The sequence below is a fragment of the Mangifera indica genome, chromosome 11 (assembly GCF_011075055.1).
Source record: "Mangifera indica cultivar Alphonso chromosome 11, CATAS_Mindica_2.1, whole genome shotgun sequence".
NCBI lineage: Eukaryota > Viridiplantae > Streptophyta > Magnoliopsida > Sapindales > Anacardiaceae > Mangifera > Mangifera indica.
In genome coordinates this window covers 15,144,517-15,158,377 of record NC_058147.1, presented here as the reverse complement: position 1 = coordinate 15,158,377, position 13,861 = coordinate 15,144,517, and the positions used below count along the sequence as shown (strand labels likewise).

At 34.8% G+C, this 13,861-nt stretch overlaps 1 protein-coding gene across 1 annotated transcript; it reads left to right on the top strand.

Annotated features, from left to right (window-relative positions):
- Nucleotides 1–216: 216 nt before the first annotated feature.
- Nucleotides 217–13,378, top strand: LOC123229329 (dynamin-2A-like). Its single transcript, XM_044655079.1, has 22 exons — nucleotides 217–655; nucleotides 1,417–1,467; nucleotides 1,560–1,680; nucleotides 2,127–2,219; nucleotides 3,102–3,163; nucleotides 3,357–3,474; nucleotides 3,729–4,062; nucleotides 4,768–4,915; nucleotides 5,741–5,842; nucleotides 5,939–6,058; nucleotides 6,776–6,859; nucleotides 6,976–7,103; nucleotides 7,457–7,541; nucleotides 7,670–7,808; nucleotides 8,134–8,210; nucleotides 9,926–9,982; nucleotides 11,168–11,315; nucleotides 11,408–11,565; nucleotides 11,717–11,830; nucleotides 11,918–11,985; nucleotides 12,218–12,390; nucleotides 12,740–13,378. Exons 1-22 carry the CDS (start codon nucleotides 509–511, stop codon nucleotides 12,994–12,996), a joined length of 2,784 nt encoding a protein of 927 aa, XP_044511014.1. The 5' UTR covers nucleotides 217–508; the 3' UTR covers nucleotides 12,997–13,378.
- The last annotated feature ends 483 nt before the right edge of the window (nucleotides 13,379–13,861 follow it).

Sequence of the window (13,861 nt, the reverse complement as noted above, 5' to 3'; positions counted from 1 at the left end):
CCATAACCAAGATGAAAAAATTTTGGTTTGAACTTAAGCTTGCTAATGGAAGAATGATTCATTCGAACTCATCTATAAAATCAGAGAAACTTTGTTATTTAACGGAATTGTTGGGGCACTTTAAAATTTTACTAAATTTGAAACTATCTATTTTATTCGCCTAAAAGCATTTATATAATATTGAAAAATTAAAAAAATGAAAATTCAAAAAGAAGCGAGCAAGGTAAAACAAGATTCAAAACATCAAGACTGAACAAATACTAAGCTAAGGGGGAGAGCTTTTTCGTTTCAAAATCAAACCTTCTAGTGAGAGAAAGAGAAAGCACAAAAAATAAATCTAGACAGAGAGAACGAAAGAGCATCCTTTCTTCGTGCGAGCGTTGTTCCTTCTCCGACGTCGTTTTACTCTATCGATCTTTTTCTTACTCAATCCTCGCCTCCAGATCTCGCCGTTTCTGTTTTGATCCATCACGATCTCTTTAAGCGTTACTGTTAACTATTAGATTCGATGGAGGCGATCGAGGAGTTGGCTCAGCTTGCCGAGTCGATGCGTCAAGCGGCGGCGCTACTTGCTGATGAAGACGTTGACGAGAGTCCAAGCTCGAACTCTCGCCGTACTTCGACTTTTCTCAACGTTGTGACGCTTGGGAATGTTGTAAGTTGAAGATTTTTAGTTGTTTGGTCGATAATTCACAGATCTTTGGTTAAGTTGTTTTTATTGTATCTCGATGAAGTGAGGTTTGATTTCGAATTTGATTCCGTGAAGTTTGAGGGTTTAGGCTGATTTACACGGCGGTAACGTTACTGGAACCTCGGTGAAAGTTCTAGAAAATGAATAGGTAGGGCCAGTAACGGTACTGTTGTCGAGTGAGATTTGCGTTTGAACTTTATTTTGTGAAGTTGAGGGTTATGTTCAGTTACAAGGCAGCTAACGCGACCGGCACCTTTGAGACACTTGTTAAGGTTATATTGCCTTTCCAGAAAATGAATAGGGAGGGCCGGCAGCGTTACTGAGATCGAGTGAGGTATTTTTTTTAGTTTGATTGTGTAAAGTTCAGGGCTTTTGTTGAGCTAGCGAGGGGGTGACGTTACTGGTAATTTAGTAAGCTTAATATTGTATTTTGAAATTATAAAATGGGGCTTGCATGGAATTATTGGCTGAAGGTTTGTGAAGCTACATAAATTATAAAATCTGGATTGGATCAAGTGATTTTGGAGTTTCATTTTAATTGTGAGAGGTTTGGGGGTTATGTTAAGTCTGCCTACCTTACGCCCTGTGTGGTGTTGTCGCAATTAGTGATTGAAGAGGATTGTGAAATCTGGATATTTACCTTGTGTTTATTGCATTATATTGTTGGAGTTATGCTTTGACTTTATTTTTTCTCTGACTTCTGTTTTTTTTATTATATTGGGTAGGGTGCTGGTAAATCGGCCATTTTGAACAGTTTGATTGGGCATCCAGTTCTGGTAAGTTGAAATGCTCAGGTTTTGCACCTTTGTTCTTTTTGGGGGTTATGAAATTTGGAAGCATTGTCTTTAATTCTGTTTTCTCTGTCCAGCCAACCGGCGAAAATGGTGCTACTCGAGCTCCAATAAGCATTGATTTACAGAGGGATAGTTCTTTGAGCAGCAAATCAATTATTTTACAAATTGACAATAAGTCACAACAGGTTTCTGCAAGTTAGTATCTCCACTTGACAGGCCTTCCTAGTTAGCCTATATGTTTATATAATTTTCATAAAGTTCATTTTGGGTTTGTATGGTTTTTGAGTTAGTATCAGACATCTGCTCTGAGCTTTTTTGGAACGTCTCCTGCTTTCTATGGTTTTTTAAGTGCAACTAGCCTTTTCTGTGGTGTTAACTGTATTTTGTCACCACTTGGCATAATGAAGAAAGTTGACATGTTAAATGTTATGTAAAGGTTCCTTTTGAATATTTTAGTTTTAAGAAATAAGCATTTTTAAATGCATGAGGCCAAAATTTCACTTGTGTAGTTGATCCCTAAGGCAAATGAACTTAAATAAGAAGTTAGTGATTTTGTTAGAACTTAGAAATTCTAGGGGAATACTTGTGCAGGTTTATTTTAGGCACTTTTTATACTGTATATACCAATTGTTGTTTTGCAGGTGCTTTACGACATTCTTTACAAGATAGGCTTAGTAAGAGTGCCTCAGGCAAGAGTCGGGATGAAATATATTTGAAGCTACGCACAAGTACAGGTTGGTATTTATAGTCTCCTATCCTGTGTAAGCTGTGATCTTTGTTTCAAATGTTTTTGCTTGGGTAAGGCCTTAAAATATCTAAATGAATATTTGACATAATTATTTTTGTGTTGGTATTGTGAATGGTTAGTCTCAATATCTTTTTAAAACTTATAAATGATCTGGAAGCAGTAATGAACATATAAATTAAAAGGTAATGATAAATAGACATTTGTCGTTGCTTGGTAGGATAACAATCTTTTGAATGCAAATGGAAATTTAGTGATTGAAGCCCCCCTAACCATCTTGACAGTTGCAATAAGTATGAGATCTGTAAATTTAATGATAGGTCATTTAGTTTACTGCTAGGAGGTAAAACCATCTTCTAGAATTTTCTTGTGGGCGACCAAACTAGATTAATTGGGAAATTTCTGTATTATCTTCTCTTGAATTTATTTTTTTTTTTTTGAGTTGATTGTTGGTATGGACTTTTAAATGACTTCTGATTTATTTTATGCTACTTCATATAAATGTTCTGGTTGTTTGATGATTATTCATTTATGTTTATGTATAGATCGTTTCTAGCATCTATGCTAGGGATGACCTGTTATAGTAATGTATGTACTATTCATTTGTAAATTTTGTTATCTGAATTGTTGATTTGTAGGCTGGTTCAGATTTTAAGAAAATTTTGGATTGCATTCTGCTTAAAGCTTGTGTGATCTGCTGTTTAGAGTTTGCAGGCTTTTAACTCCGATTAGGCCCTATTTTTCTGTTTTGTTGTGATTTATGGTTTTGTGATTCAAACTATGCAGTGGTTTTCTGAATATTAGTAGATTAATCCCTTATTACATTTTTAGTTACGATGTCGCATTTTTTTGTCTAATTTGACTTTTGCAGCACCTCCATTGAAGTTAATTGACTTACCTGGACTGGATCAACGGATTATGGATGAGTCAATGGTGAGTGTATGGTAATGGTTTTTGACCTGATATGCATGATGAATTATCTGGCCCAGTAGTTATCATTGTTTTGATAGGCGCTCTTCATGCATCTCAATCAAGGAAACATTTGTTGTATGTTTGCTTTAATTTAGTATGGTGAATAAATAATAATGACTAATGCTTTTTTTTTTCTGTGATGTTGCTTGCGTAGGTTAGTGACTATGCTGAACGGAATGATGCAATTTTATTAGTTATTATTCCTGCTGCCCAAGCACCTGAAATTTCTTCATCTCGAGCTCTCAAAGTTGCCAAGGAGTATGATGGAGAAGGTAAATGGATGTAACCTTTATCATCATTTTAAAAGGTTCTTTAGGGTAAATGTTGATTTTTTTTTTTTTTTTAATCTCAGATGTCCTAGTTTTAATTTCATGAACTTCTATGTGCTAGTGCATGTCAGGCAGTACTCTTTGAAACTGTATTCACATTGATTACCCTTCCTGTTTTCCATCTCTTTGTCCTCTGGTTTAACGTTGGTTCTTTATTATTTACTAAGTAAATTGAGAGCTTGTTATGTTAATGGCAGGAACCAGGACCATTGGTGTAATAAGTAAAATAGATCAAGCTTCTGCGGAGCCGAAAGCTCTTGCTGCTGTTCAGGCTCTCCTTTTGAACCAAGGTCCACCAAAAACAGCTGATATCCAATGGGTTGCATTAATTGGTCAATCAGTATCGATTGCTTCTGCACAGTCTGGATCTGAGAGCTCCTTAGAAACTGCATGGAAGGCAGAGAGTGAGAGTCTCAAATCCATATTGACTGGAGCCCCTCAGAGTCAATTGGGCAGAATAGCTTTGGTAGATGCTCTGGCACAGCAGATTCGCAAGCGTATGAAAATCCGGGTTCCAAATCTCCTCTCTGGGTAATTATTTTACCACTTGCTGCATGGGTAGTTGAGTTTCTTTGATTTTTTAGTTTATCTGTACAGTAATACTATGTCTACAGAATTTGTGCATAGAAAAATTAGACTGATGTGGTAGTGATGTGGCAATGCCTTTTCATCTGCTACATGTCAATACTGCCACATCATCACCATTAAATAACTGTCATGTCAGTTTGTGTAATTTTTCTGTGTACAAATTCTGTGCATATAACATTACTCTTATCTTTGATAGCACTTTCCCTTGTTTATTTTTTCTGTGACACAAAATATATGTTGCCTTTTGTCTTTATGTAAATGATTTCTTGCATCTTCTTATTCTTGCTGAAATTTTAGAATTTTGCATTGCAATCATAATAATTTAGCAAATGGCATTTCTTTAAATTATTTTTGCCGGTTGAATCTCTTGAGTGAAGTTTAGCTTTAAGTCCTGCTGAATCATTAGACTTTTGCCTGTCTTGGCAGACTATAACATTTTTATATCCAGTTGCTGTTTGCATGGTTCTTTATATTGTAGAATGCTTTGAAGTTAATTGTTGCAGTTCAATGACCATTCACAATTAGGCATGATGTTGTAAAATGTATAATTATTACTTAGCTTAAGACTGGATGCATATCTATGTTCCTTCTGCCAAATGTTTATCTTTAGTTACCCTAGTTTTTAACGCCTTTGTACCTTCTATGCAGATTACAAGGGAAGTCACAAATAGTTCAGGATGAATTAGCGCGGCTTGGTGAGCAGATGGTCCAAAGTGCTGAGGGCACAAGAGCTGTAGCCTTGGAACTTTGCCGTGAATTTGAAGATAAGTTTCTTCAACACATTACAACTGGTGAGGTGAGTTATATCTGTTTCTAAAACCTTCCAAGCATTTTATGTGTTCCTTAGAATTTTCTTGTGTGTGTATTTATTTCAAATAGTTGTTCAGTCCATGCTTATCTCATATTTTACTAATTTTTCAAGTAATATAAATAAAGAATTCAAGGAAAAAATGACATGATATGAGGAAAGTATTGTCAAATGGTTTCTTTGTTTCAGTAAATTTACTTGCTCATTTATGTTTTTTGGGAAGGATTTTAATGAATACTAAGAGTTCAAAGCTCTTCCTTCCTACTGGCTCTGAAGCTGGCAGGATTAGGGTGATGGTATAAAAATGATTTTTCAAACAAATTATTCTCTGTTCCCGGGAGAAGGTGTTTAAGTTTTTTGTTCCTTTACTTTATTGATCTTTCAGTTTTGATACACTGATATTTGGGTGAGTTACAAATTTTTTCCTTTGGTCCTCATGGACAGCTATTTCATTTATATGTTAGTTTTCTTATTTCTTTTGCTAACCAAATGCCATTTTGTTTATATCAAAATGTTAAAATGAAAATTACAGCTGTTTTTACAGACAGTACATTGTTCATTGAAGCATTGGCTTTCCCCTGAAATGCCTTGTTAGTTGATGAGTGTACCTAGTGTATTAGGAAGTATTTTATCTGATTTAGAGCTTTGTTTCAAAAATGGGTGTAAATGGGACATCAATGCTTGTAATTGTGTGCCTCTTTCTTTTCATTATCTTACATGTTCCAGAGCATGTATAATTGAAAATATCTCAGGATCAATGTGTGAGATTCCTATATCAAAAGTATCAGCTGTAATGGCAATTTTTGGTTCCAGGGTTCTGGTTGGAAAATTGTTGCAAGTTTTGAGGGGACTTTTCCTAACAGGATCAAGCAGCTTCCATTGGACAGGCATTTTGACATTAATAATGTCAAGAGGGTATGTTGCTGTTTCTTATACAATTCACTCGTGTTATGGTAGTAATTGTTTCAAGATTTACCAGTTATTCACTTTTGAATGTTCATTTTCTACCAGATTGTGTTAGAAGCGGATGGTTATCAACCATATCTCATATCTCCTGAAAAAGGCTTGAGATCTTTGATAAAAGGTGTACTGGAGCTTGCAAAAGAACCATCTCGTCTTTGTGTTGAAGAGGTATTGGAACCATGTCCTTCTAAGTGCATTTAAATGCTCCCACACTTGTTACACTCTTCCATATTAAGGTGTTGGAAGTTGTTAGGAACCCAACTCTTATTTAACTAAAACAGAAAATTAAAATATAAAAATGTAATAAACTAAAACTATTTCATTAATTAAAAGATTAAAGATAAATCGAACATTTCGAGGAGTTCGGGAACTCCCATTCCGGACAATTCGAGGAGTCTGGGGCCTCTCGTTTTCCAGCCATTCGAAATGCCAGAGACCTTCCACAATCAGCCAAGATTGGCTGCCCAAATAACAAAACTCTAATATTTTTTCTCCTCTCCACTCCTTTTGAAACCTACACCCTATTTATAATAAAACAACTCTATGGATTGAGGACAAGTGTCCCAATCCTAACAGAAGTTCTTGCTTTTACCATAATTCAACTTCTTATCTTCTGACCTGTTGATGAAATCTCTGAGGTCTCTATCATAAGTTGCATGCTACTTGTTGGATGCTTATAATGGACAGTCAGGTGGTATTATCTTTAATGTTTTACATGTTACCTTCTCTTTTACATTGTTATTTTAAATTCCCATGCTTACGGGTTTGTCCTTTTATGCTATTTTCTAATTTTATATGTACTCGTACTACCTTTTATGCTATTTTCTAATTGGATGATTGTGAAAATCATAACTTGTTCTTACTTCTATTACTCATCAAAAATAGGTACACCGTGTCTTGGTTGATATAGTATCTGCTTCTGCAAATGCTACTCCAGGCCTTGGAAGATACCCTCCCTTCAAGAGAGAGGTATCGCTATCCATTGTCATGTTGTATGATCTGTGTCTCTGCATGAATTGAACTCTGCATGGTTGAAATCTTCTTTTCCTTCTCATAATAGTTGAATAATTTTGACCTTTCACAAGGTTGTGGCCATTGCAAGTGCTGCACTAGAAGAGTTTAAAAATGTAGCCAAAAAGATGGTAGTTGCGCTGGTTGACATGGAGCGAGCTTTTGTTCCCCCCCAACACTTTATCCGTTTGGTGCAGAGGAGGTATTCTTAAAACATGTTTGGCTGGTATATTGTATGTAATAATCATTGTGGGTTTTTGCCAAGGTGCTCTTGTTTAGATTCTTTCATATTAGTTTAAAATTTTTGGTTGTAATTTCCTCACTGTGGCATCAAAAGCTAGGTTGGCCAGGAGTTGGGCTTTTGTTTGATCCAAATGGTTTTTTTGGTTGTTTTGATCTATGTGATGAAAGGAGGTCTTTTAGTGGATAATGACTATATTTGGCCAATTCCTATCAACTTAAGCTTGTGGTTTTAATGATTCTCAACAGTATTGTATCCCTGCAGAGAACTTTTACCTCACTGAAGCTTATTTAAAGTATCTTTGTTTTTGTAAGGATGGAAAGACAGCGTCGAGAGGATGAGATGAAGAACCGATCTTCTAAGAAAGGACATGAGGCAGAGCAAGCAATCCTGAACAGGGTAGGAGGTCCTTTGTGTGATGTAAACCAGTCTCACTTTAGAAAGATGGACACATTGTCTAGATGTTTATTCCTGGTCTTGTTGCAGTGTCAATCTTGCTTACTATTCATCTGTAAATTTCCTTTTAGGCAACTAGTCCTCAAACTGGTGGTCAACAAAGTGGTGGAAATTTGAAATCAATGAAGGAGAAATCTGGTCAATCAGAAAAAGAAGCAAATGAGTCTTCTGCTTTAAAAACTGCCGGTCCGGAAGGAGAAATAACAGCAGGTTTGTGTGAAAACTGCCTGCATTTTATATCTGGCGATGTTGACATTAAACCTTTTTGCAAAAAGTGATCGCTTATGGGATGCAAACCTTTTCATTTTTTTCTTTGTGTAGAAGTTTATAAGTCTTTTAATGTATGGTAATATCTTGGTATTAAGATTTTTATATGTTTTTAAAAACCTTGCGTGTACTATAATATCGTTTTTTCTGCTCCAATTTTCTAGTGGCAAAGGCTGATAATCACTTCTTTGCTTGAAATTAGATGGTTAAGGAGACCTTTACTTTTTATTTTTTTCGTGTAGAAGTTTATGAGCCCTTTAATTTTCAGGTTTTTTATTGAAGAAAAGTGCAAAAACTAATGGATGGAGCAAGCGATGGTTTGTGTTGAATGAGAAGACTGGAAAGGTTTGTTAGTAACATACTGCTACAGGATTATTACAACATCCAAACTTACATTTAGAGATGCATTATGTGGTTTTACTCGTGTGCATGATAGGAACTTAGCACAAATTTTATTTATATTGAAAGTAAACAATGTTGACAACAAGAGGTGTCAACTCCTCCCAAAGGCTAAAGCCTCTCAATCAGCCAAAAGTTGCTCAAAATATCCAAATAATAGTATTTTTCTTCTCTCTCTCTTTGATCCAATCACCTTGATTTATTCTACATATATCTTATCTTTCAAATTCAAATATTATCCTATACTACCTTAATTATATATTATATTCCTAATTAATAATAATAATAATAATACTATTATTATTATCATCTAATTTTAACATTACTCGTCTTTTGAAAACCATCTCGTTCTCAAGGTGGGAAAATTGAATTTTTTATTTCTTTTTTACACTCATTTTGATGATGTTTTATTTTTCATCTTTATATTTCTTCTTATCTAATTTGAAAAAACCTCTCCCATTTTGCCTTTATTCTAGTGCATCTCCATTATCTTACTATTTTCTTCTTCTTTCCGTTTCACCTTTTTTTCTTTGTTCATAACCCAATTTGTCTCTATTACCAATTGAGTCAGATCACCAATTTAACAAATGGATTCCAACAATTGAAAATGAACCCCTGAACCTGTTGAGTCCTCATCTTGGTCGTTGTATTCAACCAGTTGAACTTCAAATTTTGTTGATTCTCTTTTCTGATCCATCATCAACTTAATATATTTGTTGGAACTAGCCAATTTTTTGTTGGAGTCTACCATCTTGATCGGATTAGTTTATTTCTTCTCTTGTTGCTCATCATACACGATCAAGATGATGTTGTCATCTGATCTGTCATCATCCACTAGTCGGACATCCCATGGCTTGCGTTTATAGTCATTATTCGGTTCTTCTTCACTTTCTCAATAAAAATGAATTTTGTTCTCCCCAATTGCTCAAGCTTTCAATTTTGTTAGTTGATGCACCTTCTTACATCTTCGACTCTCATCGTGTATGATATTAGGTCTTCACATCCTGAGAATCGTAATGCTCTAATACCAATTTAATAGGAATATAGCACAAATTTGGTTAATATTAAAAAAAACAACACTAACAACAAAAGATCTGAGCTCCTCTCTAAGGCCATAGCCTCCAAATCAGTCAACGGCTTTCCAAAGTACCCAAATAATAAATTTTTCTTCTCCCTCTCCTCAATTCAATCACCTCTATGTATTTTACCAATATCCTATCTTTCATATTCAAATATTATCCTAATAAAATTAAAAAAATTTAATTATTAATTTATTATCATTATTATCTGATTCTAACAGTGTGAAATTTTGTGTTGTATTCTGTCGTGATTTTGCACTAATCCTCGTCTCTTCAGGCAAACTTATTTTAATTTCTGTCATATGTTTCTATTAAGACCTATGTTTGAATTTCTTTGGGTTGGTTATTTAACATGTTTTGATTTCTGTTGGACCCAAATCTTAAAGCTTTCTTCAAAATGGTGTAACATCTATACAAAGTTGGTTAAACGCTTAGTGATTTTATAAGATGTTGTAAATGACCATTACCTTTATTTCTTGTATCTTCCCAAATCTAACAGTATTATTGAATGTGTAGTCTATTTCTCAAGTAGAAAACTCATTTGATTGGAATGATGAATTTCTGCTATCCTTCTTTTCACAGCTTGGTTACACCAAGAAACAGGAGGAAAGACATTTTCGTGGTGTTATCACTTTGGAGGTATGCTAACCATTGTTCTGTTATGATTTTAGTGTAAGATTATTTTTTCCATTATGAATATGCTGAAGCCCTTTCTATCATTTTGTGTTTCTTTACCATGTCTGACCTAGGATGCTCATCACATGCCATATTGGACTAGATTAGTTTTAGATTGTGTAGTTTATTACTATATGTAGTGTAACAATGGAGTAAATATGTACATACAATATCAATAAATTATATATAAGAAAAAAATTAACTCCACCAATAAGTGAGTTTTAAAATAATATAAATATTTATTGAATTAAAATTTAATTTTTAAATATTTAGTTATATTGTAATATATATTTTATGTTTATATTATTTCCCATTCCTGATTTATGCGAAGTTAAGTTTTAATAAATAATATTTACTTCTCTTAATGATTTATGTAATTTAAAGTAGTTAATTAGATTTTGAAAATAATGTAGCAGGCACACAAATAGATCTGCATCCCCCACAGGTTTATTTAATGTGCCTGGGATAGGAGTTTGGACTGAAATCAGTCTGCATATCCCACAGGAACGATGCTACATTGGTTTAAAGTATTTTTATATGATAGTGCTACTGTTTTGGAAATTATAGCAATACTGGGAAACAAACACACGCATGGATGATATGTAAGGTTTTCTTTTTATTGTAAAACATGTCATCTCAATTTAAATTCTCTTAAAATTGAATAATGACACAAATTTAGTGTACAGTTTTGGAAGTTCAGAATATTAGAATGGTTATAAAGATTTTGTATCATGGATGCATCTCAATATGATCAACCTCGGTCTATGCCATGAATGGATATACACCGATGCATCTCAATATTAGAATGGTTATATATACTGATGTCCAAAGTCATCAGTGGCCATAACAGTGGCAGTTTCTATGTGCATTTTTTTTTTTAACCTTATTTCTGTGATTATACTCGATCAATTGTAATTTCCTTTTAATCCATATGGGGTTGTTTGCACAACACTTGCAAGTGTGATTGGTATGGATTTGTATTCGAATGTTATAGCCTAGGGAAGTTGCATTTTCTGAATATTACGAAGTCTGTATTCTGGCTGCTACAAAACAGTATTTATAAGGGTAGCTTCCATTTCATTCAAGGCTAGTCCTTGGTTTGGACTCTTTATTATTTTCTTGCCAACAGCTGTGCGTATACCTGTGCAGGAATGTAATATTGAAGAGGTTCCAGATGAGGAGGAACCTCCCTCGAAAAGTTCAAAAGATAAAAAAGCCAATGGACCAGATTCAGGGAAAGTGGCCAGTTTAGTCTTCAAGTTAACTAGCAAGGTTCAATATAAAACTGTTTTGAAAGGTACTCTTCCTTCTATAAAATAGTAGGGCAGTGAATTCTATCCCTTATTTTATGCCAGCTGACTTTAGAATCAAGCATCATTTATCTTGCAGCGCACAGTGCCGTTGTTTTGAAGGCTGAAAGTATAGCTGATAAGGGTGAATGGATAAACAAGATAAGCAAAGTTATTCAGTCTAGAGGAGGACAAGTTATAGGTGCATCCACTGGAGGTGGTCATTCCATGCAGAATAGTCTTTCTGACGGTCCTCTTGTGAGTTTACACTCTTTGCCTCAATATTAAATTGCTATATTGTACTTCTGCTTTGTTTTGTATTAATTCTTCCACTTGGAATTCTGTAGTGGGAACTTGGAAAATTTAGGAGGATTATTTATGATATGATTATTTTTGTGCTTTTGTGCAGGATACAGTGGCCAGAAGACCTGCTGACCCTGAAGAAGAACTTCGATGGATGTCTCAAGAAGTACGTGGTTATGTCGAAGCAGTTTTGAATAGTTTGGCTGCTAATGTGCCCAAGGTTAGCTTTATTATTCAACTTTGCAATTTTCCATCCTTATAGTTGGCTCTTATAATGTTTTAATACCTTATTTGATTGGTTGAGCAGGCAGTTGTTCTGTGCCAAGTTGAGAAAGCAAAGGAAGACATGCTAAATCAGTTATATAGCTCTGTCAGGTTGAAGTCGTTTTCATTTCATTCTGTTTTCTTTCTCTATAGGAAATTTACTTTATGACTGTATAGCTAAGTACCCTGACTGGCTGCCTTTTTTTTCTCCCACTTGTTCTGATTCTACATAATTTCTTGTTTATCGTATGGGCTTAAAATGTGTATGGTTTAATGTATAAAAAATTAGTATTTCTTTCATGCAAAGAGAATTTATGCTTTGTTTTATTTTAAAACCTGGTAGCGCACAAAGCACAGCAAGGATTGAACAGCTGCTTCAGGAGGACCAGAATGTGAAGCGTAGAAGGGAACGATATCAGAAACAATCCTCACTTCTTTCTAAACTAACACGCCAACTTAGCATTCATGATAACCGGTCTGCTGCCTCTAGCTGGTCAAATGGTGATAGTGTCGCAGGTATGTGAGGATATATTTTCTTTTCAGTGTATAAACCTTTTCTCCATTAATAAAAAAGGGAAAAAAGCGAGACTTAATATTTTATTTTTAATTCAGTGTTTTCTATGAGATTACATCAATCTTTTGTGAAGATAGAAGTTTGATACTGGCTTTTTCAGTTATTGCGGTCTTTTATGCAAGTGGTCTAGAGATCTAATTTGGCTCAAATCATTCTTTTCCTTTTCATGTAGTGTGGTATCACCATATGGAGTAAAATTGTCATGATAATTGTGATATCTATATATTCACAGTAGCTTTCTATAATTTAACCAAAATTTGAGTTTAATCTTTGGGTTAATCTAATTTGCAGAAAGCAGCCCAAGAAAAAGTTCTGCTTCAGGTGATGACTGGAGATCTGCATTTGATGCAGCTGCCAATGGACCTTCAGGTGGTTCCTTTGGTAGCTACTCTCGGTCGGCATCCGATGGTCAAAGTCGGCGTTACAGTTCACCAGTCGAGAATGGTGATGTGAACTCCAGTTCAAACTCAAGCAGTCGTCGTACTCCTAATCGGTTACCGCCAGCACCTCCACAGCAGTCTGGTTCTTCAGGTTACAAATATTTTTAGATGGCTGACAGAAATATTCATATGTTCACTGCCTTTTTAGTGGCTGAGGCCCCACTCATGCTCCCAGCATTTTGTGGTTTGAAATTATTAATTGAGTATATCGTCAGAAGGTGTTTTGTGTACATAGGACTACAGTTCGTGAATATCGGGTTTTTACGGCTTGCCCTAGTTTTGGAACTATGGGTTCAATGTGTATTGAAATCCATATATCATATTCATCAATTCATTTGTCTCTTCTTTATAAAGTTTCTAGTTTTCATTTTTATTCCTTCAATTTATGGACACATACAGATATTCGGCTTGGGATGATTGTGCAAAATTTGCAACACTCTTGTAAGGGGAGGCTTATATTATATTTGCCTAATGTGAAATGCTTATTGAATCTGCTGATTTTTTTTCTTTTTCAGTTTTTAAAAACCTTATTGTGATTTATTCCTGTCACCTTCTGTGATGAAGTTAGTGTGGCAATTAAGCAAGCCCCAAATTTTGGACTTAGAAATTTGTTGAAAACTGCTATTTTATTGATACTTTAGTTGTTTTATATTCACCGTAAAATCCTTTTGGGCAATGGTTGTGTGCGTATATTGTAAGCGCGTCTAAAAGGTGAATTGGATGATCTGTGTTTGGTTTGAAGAGATTGAACTGAGATGAGAATTGGGGAAAAAATAGGGCAAGAAGTTTGTGCTTGATTAAAAAATGAATGTTACATCTTTTCTAGTTACTGTGTCCATCCCACTCAAGACGTGTACAAAAAAACTAGTGGAACTCTAACGCTTCAGTCCATTGATCCATTAGGACTCACTCAAGTGAAGAAATTTTGAATATTGTTCATATTAAAACCAAGAATCGACCGCCTAAAAGTAGT

Coding starts and splice junctions, on each gene's coding strand:
- LOC123229329 (XM_044655079.1), top strand. CDS start 509: ATGGAGGCGATCGAGGAGTTGGCTCAGCTTGCCGAGTCGATGCGTCAA. Junction 1,468..1,559: donor TGATTGGGCATCCAGTTCTG/GTAAGTTGAAAT, acceptor TTCTCTGTCCAG/CCAACCGGCGAAAATGGTGC. Junction 7,542..7,669: donor AGCAAGCAATCCTGAACAGG/GTAGGAGGTCCT, acceptor ATTTCCTTTTAG/GCAACTAGTCCTCAAACTGG.